This window comes from Triticum urartu, chromosome 1A (genome assembly GCF_056163025.1).
Source record: "Triticum urartu cultivar PI428250 chromosome 1A, HENAU_Tu73, whole genome shotgun sequence".
NCBI classification, from domain to species: Eukaryota; Viridiplantae; Streptophyta; class Magnoliopsida; order Poales; family Poaceae; genus Triticum; species Triticum urartu.
The window spans coordinates 447,405,775-447,419,545 of NC_141873.1; the positions used below are offsets into that span (position 1 = coordinate 447,405,775).

General features: G+C 46.3%; 3 protein-coding genes across 4 annotated transcripts; 1 reads left to right on the forward strand and 2 right to left on the reverse strand.

Moving 5' to 3' along the window:
• Positions 1-342: 342 nt before the first annotated feature.
• On the forward strand, positions 343-1,155 carry LOC147991641 (uncharacterized). The gene is made up of 2 exons (XM_087538911.1): positions 343-970; positions 1,077-1,155. Exons 1-2 carry the CDS (start codon positions 358-360, stop codon positions 1,121-1,123), a joined length of 660 nt encoding a protein of 219 aa, XP_087395037.1. The 5' UTR covers positions 343-357; the 3' UTR covers positions 1,124-1,155.
• A 3,712-nt stretch (positions 1,156-4,867) lies between these two features.
• On the reverse strand, positions 4,868-6,498 carry LOC125517409 (putative aspartic proteinase GIP2). The gene has a single exon (XM_048682606.2). It carries the CDS (start codon positions 6,330-6,332, stop codon positions 5,025-5,027), a length of 1,308 nt encoding a protein of 435 aa, XP_048538563.2. The 5' UTR covers positions 6,333-6,498; the 3' UTR covers positions 4,868-5,024.
• A 3,471-nt stretch (positions 6,499-9,969) lies between these two features.
• On the reverse strand, positions 9,970-13,542 carry LOC125517418 (uncharacterized). Of its 2 annotated transcripts, XM_048682627.2 has the most exons (3): positions 13,137-13,542; positions 10,226-10,614; positions 9,970-10,135 (listed from the first exon to the last, which is right to left on the reverse strand). In XM_048682627.2, the coding sequence occupies exons 1-2, from the start codon at positions 13,417-13,419 to the stop codon at positions 10,232-10,234; spliced, it is 666 nt and encodes a 221-aa protein (XP_048538584.1). In that variant the 5' UTR covers positions 13,420-13,542; the 3' UTR covers positions 9,970-10,135; positions 10,226-10,231. The 2 variants fall into 2 exon arrangements, with proteins under 2 accessions (XP_048538584.1, XP_048538575.1); XM_048682618.2 differs by having other exon boundaries at positions 9,970-10,614; positions 13,137-13,541.
• Positions 13,543-13,771: the final 229 nt, after the last annotated feature.

Sequence of the window (13,771 nt, forward strand, 5' to 3'; positions counted from 1 at the left end):
TGCATAGTCAATTATATGTTTAATTTGACCAACGTTAGATTAATGCATATGATTGTTATATTGATGTCACTTAAATTGTGATTTCAGGAGGCTTTCACTTGATGAGTTGCCTAAAAGAAGTTCCGACACTCAGAGGTGACAACCACACTGAGTGGAGGAAGAAAGTTGAACTGGCATTTGTTTGTGCTGATCTGGACTGTGTTCTGGATGAACCACAGCCGGTCAGACCTACAGAGCCAGTAAGAGAGACTACTGAGGATGATGCTGCATGGGCTAAAAAAGAGGGGGGATTATGCTCCTTGGGAGATGTCCTACATCATAGACAACCAAAAGTGGGTCAATGCCAATAAAAAATGCATGGCCTTTATAAAGAATACAATTGAGAGCACCATTGTGGGCTCCATTGCAGAGTGCACTTCCGCAGGGGATTTGCTGACAAAAATAAAGAGCCAGTTCACTGGCTCTTCAAAGATATATGCCACCCAGGTGTTAAAACAACTTGTGACAGAACAATACACAGGTGGTGGAATAAGAGAGCACATCCTGAGGATGAGCAATATGGCAGCAAAGTTAAAGCCCATCGATGAGGATCTGGAGATCAAACCAAAGCTCCTGGCCCATCTGGTCATGGCTTCACTGCCAAAGGAGTTTGAAACTTTTGTTGTGAACTATAATATGTCACCTGGAACATGGGACATAGAAAAGACAATTGCTATGTGTGTCCAAGAAGAGGACAGATTAAAAGCTTCACATGATGGAACACTCAACTATGTGAAGGATCATAAGAAAAAGAACTACAATCAAAACAACAAAAGTTCTCCTTCAAAGCCACAAGGAAAAGCTCCCTATCAACATCAGCGTCAGCAACATTCTTTCCCAGTGGACAAAGACACTTGTCTCCACTGTAAGCAGACCAGGCATTACAAGAAAGACTGCCCTGTTTGGCTGAAGTCCTTAATGGCAAAGCAAGGTAACAACATTGTTTCCTTAGTTAATGAATCCTTGTACACACAGTTTTGAAATCTACTTGGTGGATTGACTCAGGGGCAACTGTTCATGTTGCAAATTGTTTACAGGGATTCCATTCGACCCGGACTACGCTAAGAAGAGAAGGAGGCATTGAAGTAGCCAATGGAATAAAAGCGGAAGTTGAAGTTGTCAGCGACATCTCCTTGGAGTTAGCTGATGGATTCAAGCTTCTACTTAGAGATGTTCCTTCATGTAATAGAAACTTAATTAGCGTTTCGTGTTTGGACAAAGAAAATTATGAGTGTTATTTTGGACATGGCAAGTGTGCCATCTGGTATAATAATGCTTATGTTGGTAATGTTTTACTACATGATGAGCTTTATCTGTTATCACTTCGTGAAAAAGTGCATTCTGTATGCAATGTGAATGAACATGTTTCCGCGTTCAATAAAGAACAAAAGAAAAGAAAGAGAACATTCGACTCATCGAAATTATGGCACTGTCGCTTGGGCCATATTTTGAAGGGGAGAATAGAAAGATTAGTCAAAAGTGAAATTCTTCCACAGTTAGAATTCTCAGACTTAGAACAATGTGTAGATTGCATTAAAGGAAAGTATATAAAACAAATCAAAAAAGGTGCAATCCATAGCTCAAGCACACTAGAAATCATCCACACCGACATTTGTGGACCATTTCCGGTGAAAAGTGTGGATGGATATGACTCGTTCATAACATTCGCAGATGATTACTCTCGCTATGGTTATATTTATCCAATCAAAGAAAGATCTGAAGTGTTGGATAAATTTAAAATATTCAAAGCTGAAGTTGAAAATCAACATGATAAAAGAATAAAGATAGTAAGGTCCGACCGTGGGGGAGAGTACTACGGTCGGCACACTCCATATGGCCAAGTCCCTAGACCTTTTGCAAAGTTCTTACAGGAGACTGGCATAGTTGCCCAGTATTCAATGCCGGGTGAACCTCAGCAAAATGGAGTAGCTGAAAGGCGCAACCGTACACTTATGGATATGGTGCGCAGCATGATGAGTTATTCCAACTTGCCATTGGGATTATGGATGGAGGCGCTTAAAACCGCCATTCACATTCTCAATAAAGTACCAAGCAAGTCGGTGCCCAAAACACCGTACGAGCTATGGACAGGAAGGGTACCCTCCCTACAACACTTCAGGATGTGGGGGTGCCCTGCTGAGGCCAAAATGTTTAATCCAAACATTGCAAAGTTAGATCCCAAAACAGTTAGTTGCCACTTCATTGGCTATCCAGACAGATCAAAAGGTTTTCGTTTCTACTACCCAGACAGATATACAAAGTTTGCAGAAACAAGACATGCAATCTTCTTTGAGGACGAAATGATGAGGGGGAGCTTGGTAGCTCGGAAAATTGATCTTGAGGAGAAGAGGGTGCATGCACCTAATCCGATGATTCAGGAGCCATTTTTCTCATTACCAGTTGCAACTCCACCCATGACAACTATGGGGGTAGACCCGGAACCTGTCCGTCAGGAGCCGACTAAACCTGTTGTTGAGCATGAAAGGGATGTGCAACAGCAAATTTTGAAGAAGTGCCAGAAGTTGAGGCACAGAATGTGCCAGAAACTGAGGCCCTTAGAAGGTCTACAAGACCAAGAAAGTCAGCTATTTCTACTGACTTTAAAGTTTATAACACAGAAATGGTTCATATGGAAAAAGATCCCACCTCATATGAAGAAGCCATGAGAATCCCTCATTCATCGATGTGGATGAAGGCAATGGAAAACGAGATGAAATCGATGAGTTCCAAAGATGTTTGGGACTTAGAGGAAATTCCTAAAGGAGCCAAAACAGTAGGCTATAAATAGGTCTACAAAATTAAGTATGACTCTAAAGGGAATATAGAAAAGTATAAAGCACGACTTGTGGCAAAAGGATTTACACAAAGAGAAGGGAAAGATTACAATGAGACATTTTCTTCAGTCTCATGTAAGGATTCCTTCAGAATCATAATGACATTAGTTGCTCATTTTGATTTAGAGTTACATCAAATGGATGTTAAGACGGCATTTCTGAATGGTGACTTAAAAGAAAATGTCTACATGAAACAGCCTAAGGGTTTTATTATGGAAGGCAAGGAAAATATGGGATGCCGCCTAAAGAAATCCATTTATGGATTAAGACAAGCCTCTTGGCAGTGGTATCTAAAGTTTAATCAAACGATTAAAAGTTTTGGATTTAAAGAAAATATTGAGGATAATTGCATTTATGCAAAGTTTAAAAATGGGAAATATATTTTCCTAATCTTGTATGTGGATGATATCCTGCTTGCTAGCAGTGATGTTAGTCTACTACAAGAAACAAAGAAATACTTATCCTCAAATTTTGACATAACAGATCTTGGTGAAGCATCATATGTTTTGGGCATAGAAATTCACCAAGATAGGAACAATGGAGTCTTAGGACTATCGCAGAAAGCATATTTAGAAAAGGTTCTTAAAAAGTATAATATACATGCGAGTAAAGCCACACCTGCTCCTATAGTCAAGGGCGATAGTTTTGGGAAATTCCAAGGTCCCAAGAACCAGTACGAGATCGATCAAATGAAAGCAGTACCATATGCTTCGGCAGTTTGCAGCTTACAGTATGCACAAGTGTGCACTCGCCCTGACTTAGCTTTTATCACCAGGGTACTCGGTAGATATTAAGAGAATCCAGGCATGGAGCACTGGAAGATGGTAAAGAAAGCATTGCGTTATGCGCAAGCCACAAAGGACTACATGCTAATATACAGGAGAACTGATTCCCTAGAGATAAAAGGGTATTCAGACGCAGATTTTGCGGGGGACAGAGATGATAGAAAATCCACGTCAGGATACGTCTTCACTCTCGCTGGGGGAGCTATTTCGTGGAAAAGCTCCAAACAGTCGATAGTTGCATCATCCATGATGTATGCAGAATTCATAGCATGCTTCGAAGCCACGGGGCAGGCGATATGGCTAAAGAAATTTGTACCCGACTTGAAAGTGGTAGATTGTATTCACAAACCACTAAAGATGTACTGCGACAACCAACCCGCAGTATTTTACGCTCACAACAACAAGCCGAGTAATGATGCCAAAACTATAGAGATAAGGTATTATGTTGTGAAAGATAAAATCCAGGATCAAACTATAAGTCTCGAGCATATAAGGACAAAGGATATGCTTGCGGATCCGCTAACGAAAGGCTTACCACCCAATGTGTTCAAGGAACACATAGCCGGCATGGGTTTAAGGGAAAGCCTTATGATTCCTGGATAGGCCCAAAAGGAACAGAATTTGCTTCTAATCATAACGTATGTTGTAGCTGAATGATTCTAACTGCAATTAAGCTGTGACGATGAAACATGCTCTATGTACCAATATGTGATGAAACAAATAAACTAGAAAGTATAAGGTTAAAAGTAAAAGTTGAGATCAAGGGGGGAAATGTTAGGTTATCTCTCCACCGAGTGGGCTCAACGGCCCATCGGGCTCTGATCTATTCGCGCCCTGATCGGGGGCGCCCAACCGCTCTATGGTTGGTGGGCCCCTGTGACCTGCGATATATAAAGAGGTGGGGGCCAGGGCGCACGGTACGAGGTTCACCGCGCCGCCAGACTCCCCACCGATATCCCCTTCCGATCTAGGGCAATCGCAGTGCTCACGGGAAGCACCACTGCCACCTCTCCATCACGATCCCTCCGCGATCACCGGCCCCTACATCATCATGGCCGGCTCTGAATCGAACTCATCCGCATTCAAGGAAGGTAGGTTACCGGAAAGATCTAGCCTACCACGATACATACGATCTATCAGCTGCCACGAGTGCATAACTGAAACTGGGCTTTGTTGGTCGATATGTAAATGCAGAAACAACGCTTGCTCTGATAGGACAATCGTTCGATCTCCTGTTGATTATTCAAACAGCCAAAACAGAATCCAAGGGGAAACACAACACACAAACAAATTTCGATTGCAGTCTGATTGACGCAAGCGCCCAGATCATCTTCTGCGATCCCATCCGGATGCCATTTGTTTCTTTCTACCCAAGGCGGAAGTTGTTGCAGGTGGTCTGCCGGAAGAGCAGGGAGGAGCTGAACCCGAGCCGCGACCGCTGCAGATCGAACTCCAGCAGGTTGTCCTCCATCATGTGGCCCCCGACCACCACCGACGTCCGCGGGGCCGCGCCGCCGTCCACCACGCCAAGGCACAGCGCGCCGCCCTTGACGGCCACCATCGAGTTGGCCCCGAACACCACCCACGACGCGGCCTCGCTCTGCAGCACCAGCTCGACGGTCGGCACGGCCGGGCCCACGCGCGTGCTCCCCACCTTGCTCCCGTCGTAGCAGAGCTTGAACGGCGCCACGGCCCGCACCCGGGGGATCATGGCCGTCTCCGCCGCGAACGCGTCCGTGACCGCCTTGTGGATGGAGGTCTCCAGCACGGTGTAGGGCGCCACCGTGCTGAGCTTGGTGCCGCCGCCGCCCTGCTTGTCGATGACCAGCAGCGAGGCGTTCAGCGGCACGGCGCGCCCGTTCACCTTGATGGCCGTCACGCCGATGAAGTACTCGTTCGACTTGTCCTTCTCGCCGGAGACGCCGGCGGTGCTCACGTTGTTGACGAGCAGCGGGGTGTAGAGGAGCGACTTGGAGAGGTCCACCCCGGGCTGGAACGCGTAGGGCGCGTCGCCGAAGACGACGGCCCCGGCCGCGGAGGTCGAAGTGAGGCAGAGCGCGAACTTGCGGGAGAAGCGGAAGGCGGCGGCGAGCTGCGTCGGGAGCGCGAAGCGGGCGCGGCTGAGCGACGCCATGCCGGTGGCGCCGGCGGCCAGGCCCTCGGTCAGGAACGTGGCTCCGCACGTGAACAGAAACGCCGGCGCGGTGGCGAGCGGCCCCGGCGCCGGGCGGAAGGTGGTGGGCACCGACAGCACGTCCGTGATGAGGTTCCCGCCGGTGCTGACGCGCGTGACGGTGTTCTCCGGGAACCCGCCGCAGGTATCGTTGAGGCACCCCGGGGACGGCTTGCCGACGCAGCTGGTGGCGCAGGCGCCGGTCTTGGCGAGGCGGCACAGCTTGGACGCGCACGGCACGCGCGCGTAGGACGAGGACACGTACCCGGCGTCGCAGTCCACCCAGAGCGTGCCGCCGCCGAGGTCGAGCACGGCCGTCACCGGCACCTGGGGCGTGCGCTGCCGGAAGCCCGTCAGGTACTGCCCCGTCGCGCCGTCCTTCCTCACCGCCAGCACCACGGCGCTCGGGCTGTCGCCGGCCGCGCGGCACGAGCACGCCGACAGGAGGAGGAGGAGGAGAGCCGTGGCGGTGGAAGCGACGAGACGAGTGGAACGCGCCATGTCGAGGGCTGGCAGAGACGGCGACGTGAGTGAGACGGCCGCAGCGCAACGGCGAGGAAGGATGTTTATAGCACCGTTTGCGTGCCCTCGCTCGCTGTTAGGGTGTCGGGATCATGCACAGGGGGACAGCGCGGCACGAGGGAGGCGGGGAAGTGGCGGCTAGGCTTCGTGGCGAGACGCCGGAATGGACTGGACTTGGGCACTTGGCTAGTGGGCTTCGAACTGTTTTTTTTTATGGTGACCTGGAAGTCATTATCGTGGAATTAAGCTGATGAGCTATGCAATAAAGCTATGGAAAAGAGTCATTGAACACCGTTTAAGAAGAACGACAAACGTGACAAAAAATCAGTTTGATTTCATATCTGGAAGGTCGATCATGAAAGCCGTTTTCTTGGTACGACAACTTATGAAGATACATGGAGCAAAAGAAGGACCTGCATATGATTTTCATCGACTTGGAGAAGGCCTATGATAAAATACCGCGGAATGCCATGTGGTGGGCCTTGCAGAAACTCAAAGTTCCAGCAAAGTACATTACCCTCATCAAGAACATATACAATAATGTTGTGACAAGTGTTCGAACAAGTGGTGTCAACACTGATGACTTCCTGATTAAGATAGGACTACATCAGAGGTCGGCTCTGAGACCTTATCTTTTTGCTCTGGTGATGGATAAGATCACAACGCATATATAAGGAAATATCCCATGGTGTATGCTCTTTGCGGATGATGTGGTGTTAGTTGGCGATAGTCGAACAAGGGTCAATAGAAAATTAGAGTTATGAAGACAAACCTTGAAATCAAATTTTTTTAGCCTTAGTAGAACTAAAACCGAGTACATAAGGTGCAGTTTCAATACTACTAGGCACGAAGAGGATGAGGAGGAAGTTAGTCTTGACGGGCAGGTGGTGCCTAAGAATGACACCTTTCGATATTTGAGGTCAATGCTGCAGAAGGATGGGAGTATTAATGAAGATATGAACCATCGAATCAAAGCCGGATGAAATGGCGCCAAGCTTCTGGCGTTCTCTGTGACAAGAGAGTGTCACAAAAGTTAAAAAGCAAGTTCTATAGGATGGCGGTTCGACCCGCAATGTTGTATGGCGTTAAGTATTGGTGACTAAGACGGCATATTTAACAATTAGGTGTGGTAAAGATGCGCATGTTGAGATAGATGTGTGGTCACACGAGAAAGAATCGAGTCCGGAATGATGATAGCACCAATTGAAGAGAAGTGTGTCCAGCATCGCCTGAGATAGTTTGGACATATTTCAGCGTAAGCCTTCAGAAGTTTCAGTGCATAGCGAATGGCTAAAACGTGCGGATAATATTAAGAGAGGTCAATATACTAAATTTGATTTGGAAGGAGTTACGTAAAGAAAAATCTATAAAATTAAAGTATTACCAAAGAGAGGTCAGAGCCATAAGTTTGTCGCGAGATTAGTTTCACATCTAATTATCTAATTTATTTGGGACTAAGCCTTTATTGTCGCGGTTGTTGCCGGGTGACCTGGAACTGTATTTAGTCGTAGTAGTTTCGTAGTACATGCATGGCCGAATTTCTCAATTGTTTATGGATGAAGATAGACGAGATCCAACATCCACGGCAGGGCAAGGAGTGAAGGAACCTTGTCCGCATATCCATGTGCACATTATCCTGACGCATCGACGTGCCACCACTTCCCATTTGTCGCCTGTCTCTGACTAAAAATACTTTGTTTATAGCGGGCAAATGTGCAGACTGTGTGCGACTGTGCAGCCGACGAGTCGTTTTCATGGATAATTTACCGGCGAGCCGAGGATGAGACGAAGTTAACCATGGGTGGGTGGGTTGGTGGAAGCTCAGTTTACGAAGGTGGTGCAACGCGCGAGCGAAAAAGGGTGGCGTCCCAGCGGCAGCTTTTGCTCGCGCACGCCGGCGTCCGGTGGTGAAAGAGTGGGCCGGCCACGGAAACGAATTGGACCATGCTGCTCCTGGTGGTCGTGGGCATCTCTGGCTCTGAAACTTTTCTCAAAGAAAAAAATCTCTGGCTCTGAAACCGCGGTGGCACTGGTGTAGGTGTTTTCTAGTATTTCCTTTCTTTTTTCCACATCAGGAGAAACGAGAAGCTTTCTTCACAAGCCTCAGCTCAGTTTCAAAAGAAAAAAATGCCTCAGCTCTAAAAGCCTGACATGTTTCACAAATCAGATGTATAAACGAAAATACCAGCTTCGAGCGTGTACAACTGGATACCTCACATCGTTTCTACACGTCAGGCGGACGGCCCGGGCATGAAATAACGAAATTAGAGGGTGTTTGGTTGCAAAGAATTAGACTTTTTTTAATCAGTATTAAAGAAAAAAGACCCTGTAAAAAAGTCCCTTCTATTTGGTTACATAGGGTCTAAAAGAGATTTATTTTTTAGTTTAGACCCTGTAAACAAATAGGGCATCACTACTTGAGGAATACTCATTGCAAAAATCACTCCAACCTTTCAGGTTGCGACAAGTGACGTCCGTTTATTCAAAACGTTTTATCTCTTAAATTGTGTGTTCAAATCTCGAACCGCTTTCATCATTGGGTTTCTCGCGTCGAGATCTTTAAAACTAGATTCTATGTTGATAGGTTTTGACGAACTTTTTATTTAACGAAAAAATCGAATCGGGAGCACGGATTTTTTCCTTATCGAAAGAGGCATACTCGTGCCTCTCACGAAATCACAACCGTGCCTCTCGCGGAAGCAAAATCATGACTCTCGCGGAAGGAAAACAAAAGAAAGCATGTTTTTTTCCGTTTGCGAGGAGGCACGGCCATGCTTTCTCGCGAAAGCACAACATTGCCTCTCGCGGAAACAAAACCGTGACTCGCGAAATGAAGAAAAAACAAAAAACATGTTTTTTTTTTCGTTTCCGAGAGGCACGACCGTGACTCTCACGAAAGCACAACCGTGTCTCTCGCGGAAGCAAAATCGTAACTCTCGTGAAAAGAAAAAAGAAAAAACATGTTCTTTTTTCCGTTTCCGAGAGGCACGTCCGTGACACTGGCGAAGCGAAAGCACACCCGTGCCTCTTGCAGAAGCAAAACCCGTGTCCTGCATATCACGCTTCCGACAAGGCTCCCACAACACCGTGTCCTACATATCACGCTCAACGCTGGAGGCAACACGGTGACGTGTTTTTTTTAAACAGCTTAAACTTTATTAATTAGAAATAATGGTTACATCGTCTATCAGAAGAGTTACAACATTTTTCATGGGCTTTTCTATCCAATCTCTAGTCATGGAACATTTTGCTAATCTAGCAAGTTCATGAGCTACTTTGTTCGCTTCTTTATCATAATGTTCAAACTGGTTTGTGGAAAATCACAGGCCATAAAAAAACAATCCTCAAAAATTGCCGCTGCTGCTCCCGCAGACTCTTCACCGTTCTTCATTGTGGCAATGACTTCCATATTATCAGAATTGATAACAGACGATTGCAGCCTGTTTTTTATGCCAACAGTAAACCAAACCTGAGTGCTAACACCTCTGCTGCCAGAGCATCCGCACAGTACAGAATTTTTCAGTTATCACCTACTATGAAGTTTCATTTATCATCTCTGATAACGCGGTGACGTGTGTTCATATGCCAATAGAACTTTAAAAGTGAGACAGTGATAGATAAATGAAGAGGCAATCTGTTGATCGACTGGCAGCAAATATCAAAAAAGACATTCGTATATTGTACATTTCCTGCTCATCGGGTAAATGACTAGGATTACATGATTAGCCACCCGTTTCCACTCAAAACAATACCCCCAGCAGATATAATTATGTTCTTTGGATCTGAAAATGAATGTACGTCTATAAGTATGCACAGAATAACATTATAGGACAAAAATTTACAGTAGCTGAGGTTCAACAGGTAAAACGTACACTTCACTATGTATTTTTCTTGCTGTCAGAACGGGAGAAGCGGAGGTCCATTGTTTGCAGCTTATTCCTCAATTCCTCATTCTCCGCAATTAGACGCTCATATTCAGTAAGCAAACCTTCAGATTGTTTTTGTAAAGCCAAATTATTCATTTCAGCAGTTTTTAGCTCCTGTGTTTGAGATTCTGACTGGTGTTTGAGTACTTGCACCTGTTCATTCAAACTGTCAATCTTTTTCTGATATCCTTGAATTTCCTCAGAGTCTCCGAGTTTTGTTTCTTCCAAGACCCTGCTCTGCTTTGTCACAGCCTCCATGTTTTTCTTCATCGCCCGTAATTGCCTGATATAGTGATGCAGTCGATCAATAATTAGCCCAAGAAACAGAGAGTATCCTGGAAAACAACAAACACAGCAAGATTCAGTCGAACTGAAAGATTAATGTATTTTTGAGACACTGTTCAACAAATATTTCTGAAACACTATTCACCATACAGAAAATATACAACTCATTCCGTGAAGGCTACGTTTGACTTCGGCATGATGAATATAACTTGAATAATGGTTTGGAAGTATTAAACCCATAATTTTATTGCATGCTAGGTCTCAGGTGGGAATGTTGAAATGGGAAGCAAGTTATTCACAGATGGAAGAACAACTATTTATAGAGATATTTGGCGTCAATACTACTCATATCACTACGTCTCCGAGCAAGAATGTCCCAAACTGTTTGTTCCACTTTTCTTATGTGGATAAGTGGTTGCATAACTTGCATTATGCAACAACAACAAAATAACATTTCAGTATTCGAATAAATTTATGAGAGAAGCCCACATTACCCCCCCCCCCCCCCCCCCTAAACTTGTCTTATGGTTCACTTTACAACCCTCAATTTTATGTTGGCACAATTCTCACCCTTCCAACTTTGAAAACTCATAAAACAACCCCTAGATGGATCGAGATGTATTAACTCCGGTTGTATCAGCCATCTCATAAGATCTTCCAAGAAAATCTCCGCCCGTTCCCTTTTCAACTTCGCTTGATTAGTCTAGCACAGAGAGCACCACCACTTAGGAGAACTTAGCCCACTGCCACGTACGGTGTGCGTACACACTGATCAGTATGTAATATCAGTATAGTTAGTTAGCAGCCAGGACCTGCACTTCTCTAGCCATGTCGACGATCCTGTGGCAGTGGCGTTGACCCCGAGTTGCACGTCGCATCAACAAAGAAGACAGCCCCGGCATCAAACCGCTAGCTGAAACGGCGTGCAGGTCCACGTCGCCGCTCTGCAGACTGTGCGGTACTGGTGGACGTCCCAGAAGTCCTACCTAGCAGCACCTGCAGTGCAACCAGTGGCCGGCGGGACGTTGCTCCATGGACGGACACCCACCATGCGTCACTGCTACTGCCACATCGATTGCGATGTAGCACCTTCGGACGCCGCGTGCTGTCCATGGAGCTGACCGATGGCACAGCGGGGCAGTTGTGCAACGCCGGCGCCGGGGAAGTTGAGCTAAGCGGACAGTGCCGACGTCGTAGGCATGGGCGGTATCTTCGACCGCTGATGCGGATGCTGCACCGACGCCATTGACAATGAACGCAGCCCCAGATAGATGATATCACAGTCTGGGACAGAGAACATCAGCTTAAGTACGGCTGAAAGGCGATTTACCCGAACGGTGCCGTTGGCCCGTACCTGCTCCAGCAGAGCTGCAGTACGAGAAGCATGGCCGTGAGCAGGCAGCCGTCCAAGTGCAATTCCTCGAAGCCAAAGCAGCCGAAAACCTCGGCGGCAGCGGCGGAAGTGTTCTCTCCGATGTATGAAGAATGGGCACAAGAGATTTTCAGGGGAGATCCTACGTGGCTAATAGGAGGAAAAAAAATGATGTGGTTTACAAAACCGGAGTTAAAACAAGTCAATCCATTTCAAGGTCGTATTATGAACAGGTTTTAAGGTGGCTGTCTATTACTTTGACTTTGCAACATGAAGTTTCTAGGAACAATGCTGTGATGAACAAGCTTGCTAACCAGAAAAAGTAACTTCCAAGAAAATGGTCACTGATCATAAATATATTAATAGGAGAAGCCACTTCGTATATTACCAGACATTAAACTAGAAGGATTTTGATTCTATCCTAAACCTTGATAGGAAAATCTTAATAGAAACTAGAATGACGCATAAACGTTCAAATTCTGAACATATATAATACGTTTTGATCAAAGTTCATGGACATGTCATGTAACATTCAAATCGTCCAATCAAGCCCAAGATATTCAAATCTACCTAATAAAAAAGAGCCTTTAGGTATATTGCAGGCATTTACAAGCATATGATTATATGACCAACTGTTTGGCCAGTGCCTTGTGCTCCTTGGAAAAAGGAACATGCATCATCTGAAGAACTGTTTCGATAAATTCCAGCATGGTTCAATGAGAACAACAATTTATTGTGACAGAATTTGGTAACACAAGTATAACTAATAATAAGTTATCAATATCTCTAACACCAAATTATGCCAAATAAAAATTCTAACAATCTTCAATTGTCATTTCTTGACAATTCGTTTGTCACACATTCTTTTAATTGTCACATCCCTCGCTTCAAAGCATATATGTGTATGAGTCGGTACTGTTAGGCAGTCTAAATTGAACAGAATCCTAAATTCGCAGTGTGCAACTCTCTTATAAGATTCTATCTGCAAATAAATGTCTTCACTACCTCAAAGCGATCATGCAGCGTTCTTGGAGAACAGTGACCATACATATGCAAGGCAACTAAAGCCATCCATAATCCATTGATGAACTATAATATTTCGTCCCCTAATTTACCAATCCATGTAGATATGTGGAAGGAGGTATGGGGGATTCCAAACTGATGGTTCCAATGAGCAAACGAGGAGAAGAAAGGGCATACCCATGAGCGAGGCCTCGAGGAGGTGGCGGCTGGCGAGCACCTGGTCTGTGGGCGTGAGCTGGGCGAACTCGCCTTCGCGGCGCCGGATCTTCGCGATGCTGTAGCCGCTGGAGCCGAGCACGACGAACATGGTGGCCGCGACGGTCCTGGCCATTAGGGGCCCGCGGCCGCGCTTGCTGCAGTCCACGGCGAGCAGCGCGAGGCGTCGAGCGGGCGTGCGGAAGAGCAGCACGAGCACCAGCGCTGCCTCGGCGGCCAGCAGCGTGAACAGCAGCTGGATCATGGCCGCTTCGTCGGTGCGTCAAACAGGTGGGTGAGAAGGAGGAGAAGGGGCAGGCAGTGGACGAGAAGCGTGGGCGTGGCGATCTCAAGCGAAATGGGGAAACGGAGATCTGGAAAGGAAAAGCGAAATCGGGCGACCGGTCGCTGCTGCGGTGTCAGGACCCAGCTATCGATGGGTGACCTATGAGAAAAAAACAGAAAAAAAATGGAAAGGACCGCAAGCCACAGCCCATGGCCCAGATACGCTCTGCCCATCTACCCACTGGGACAAAGTCCAGTACATTTGGACGAGAGAATACGGGCCAGTTCTTTTCGCCCTATAATTAGATTCTGGAAAATTACGATTCTGAAAA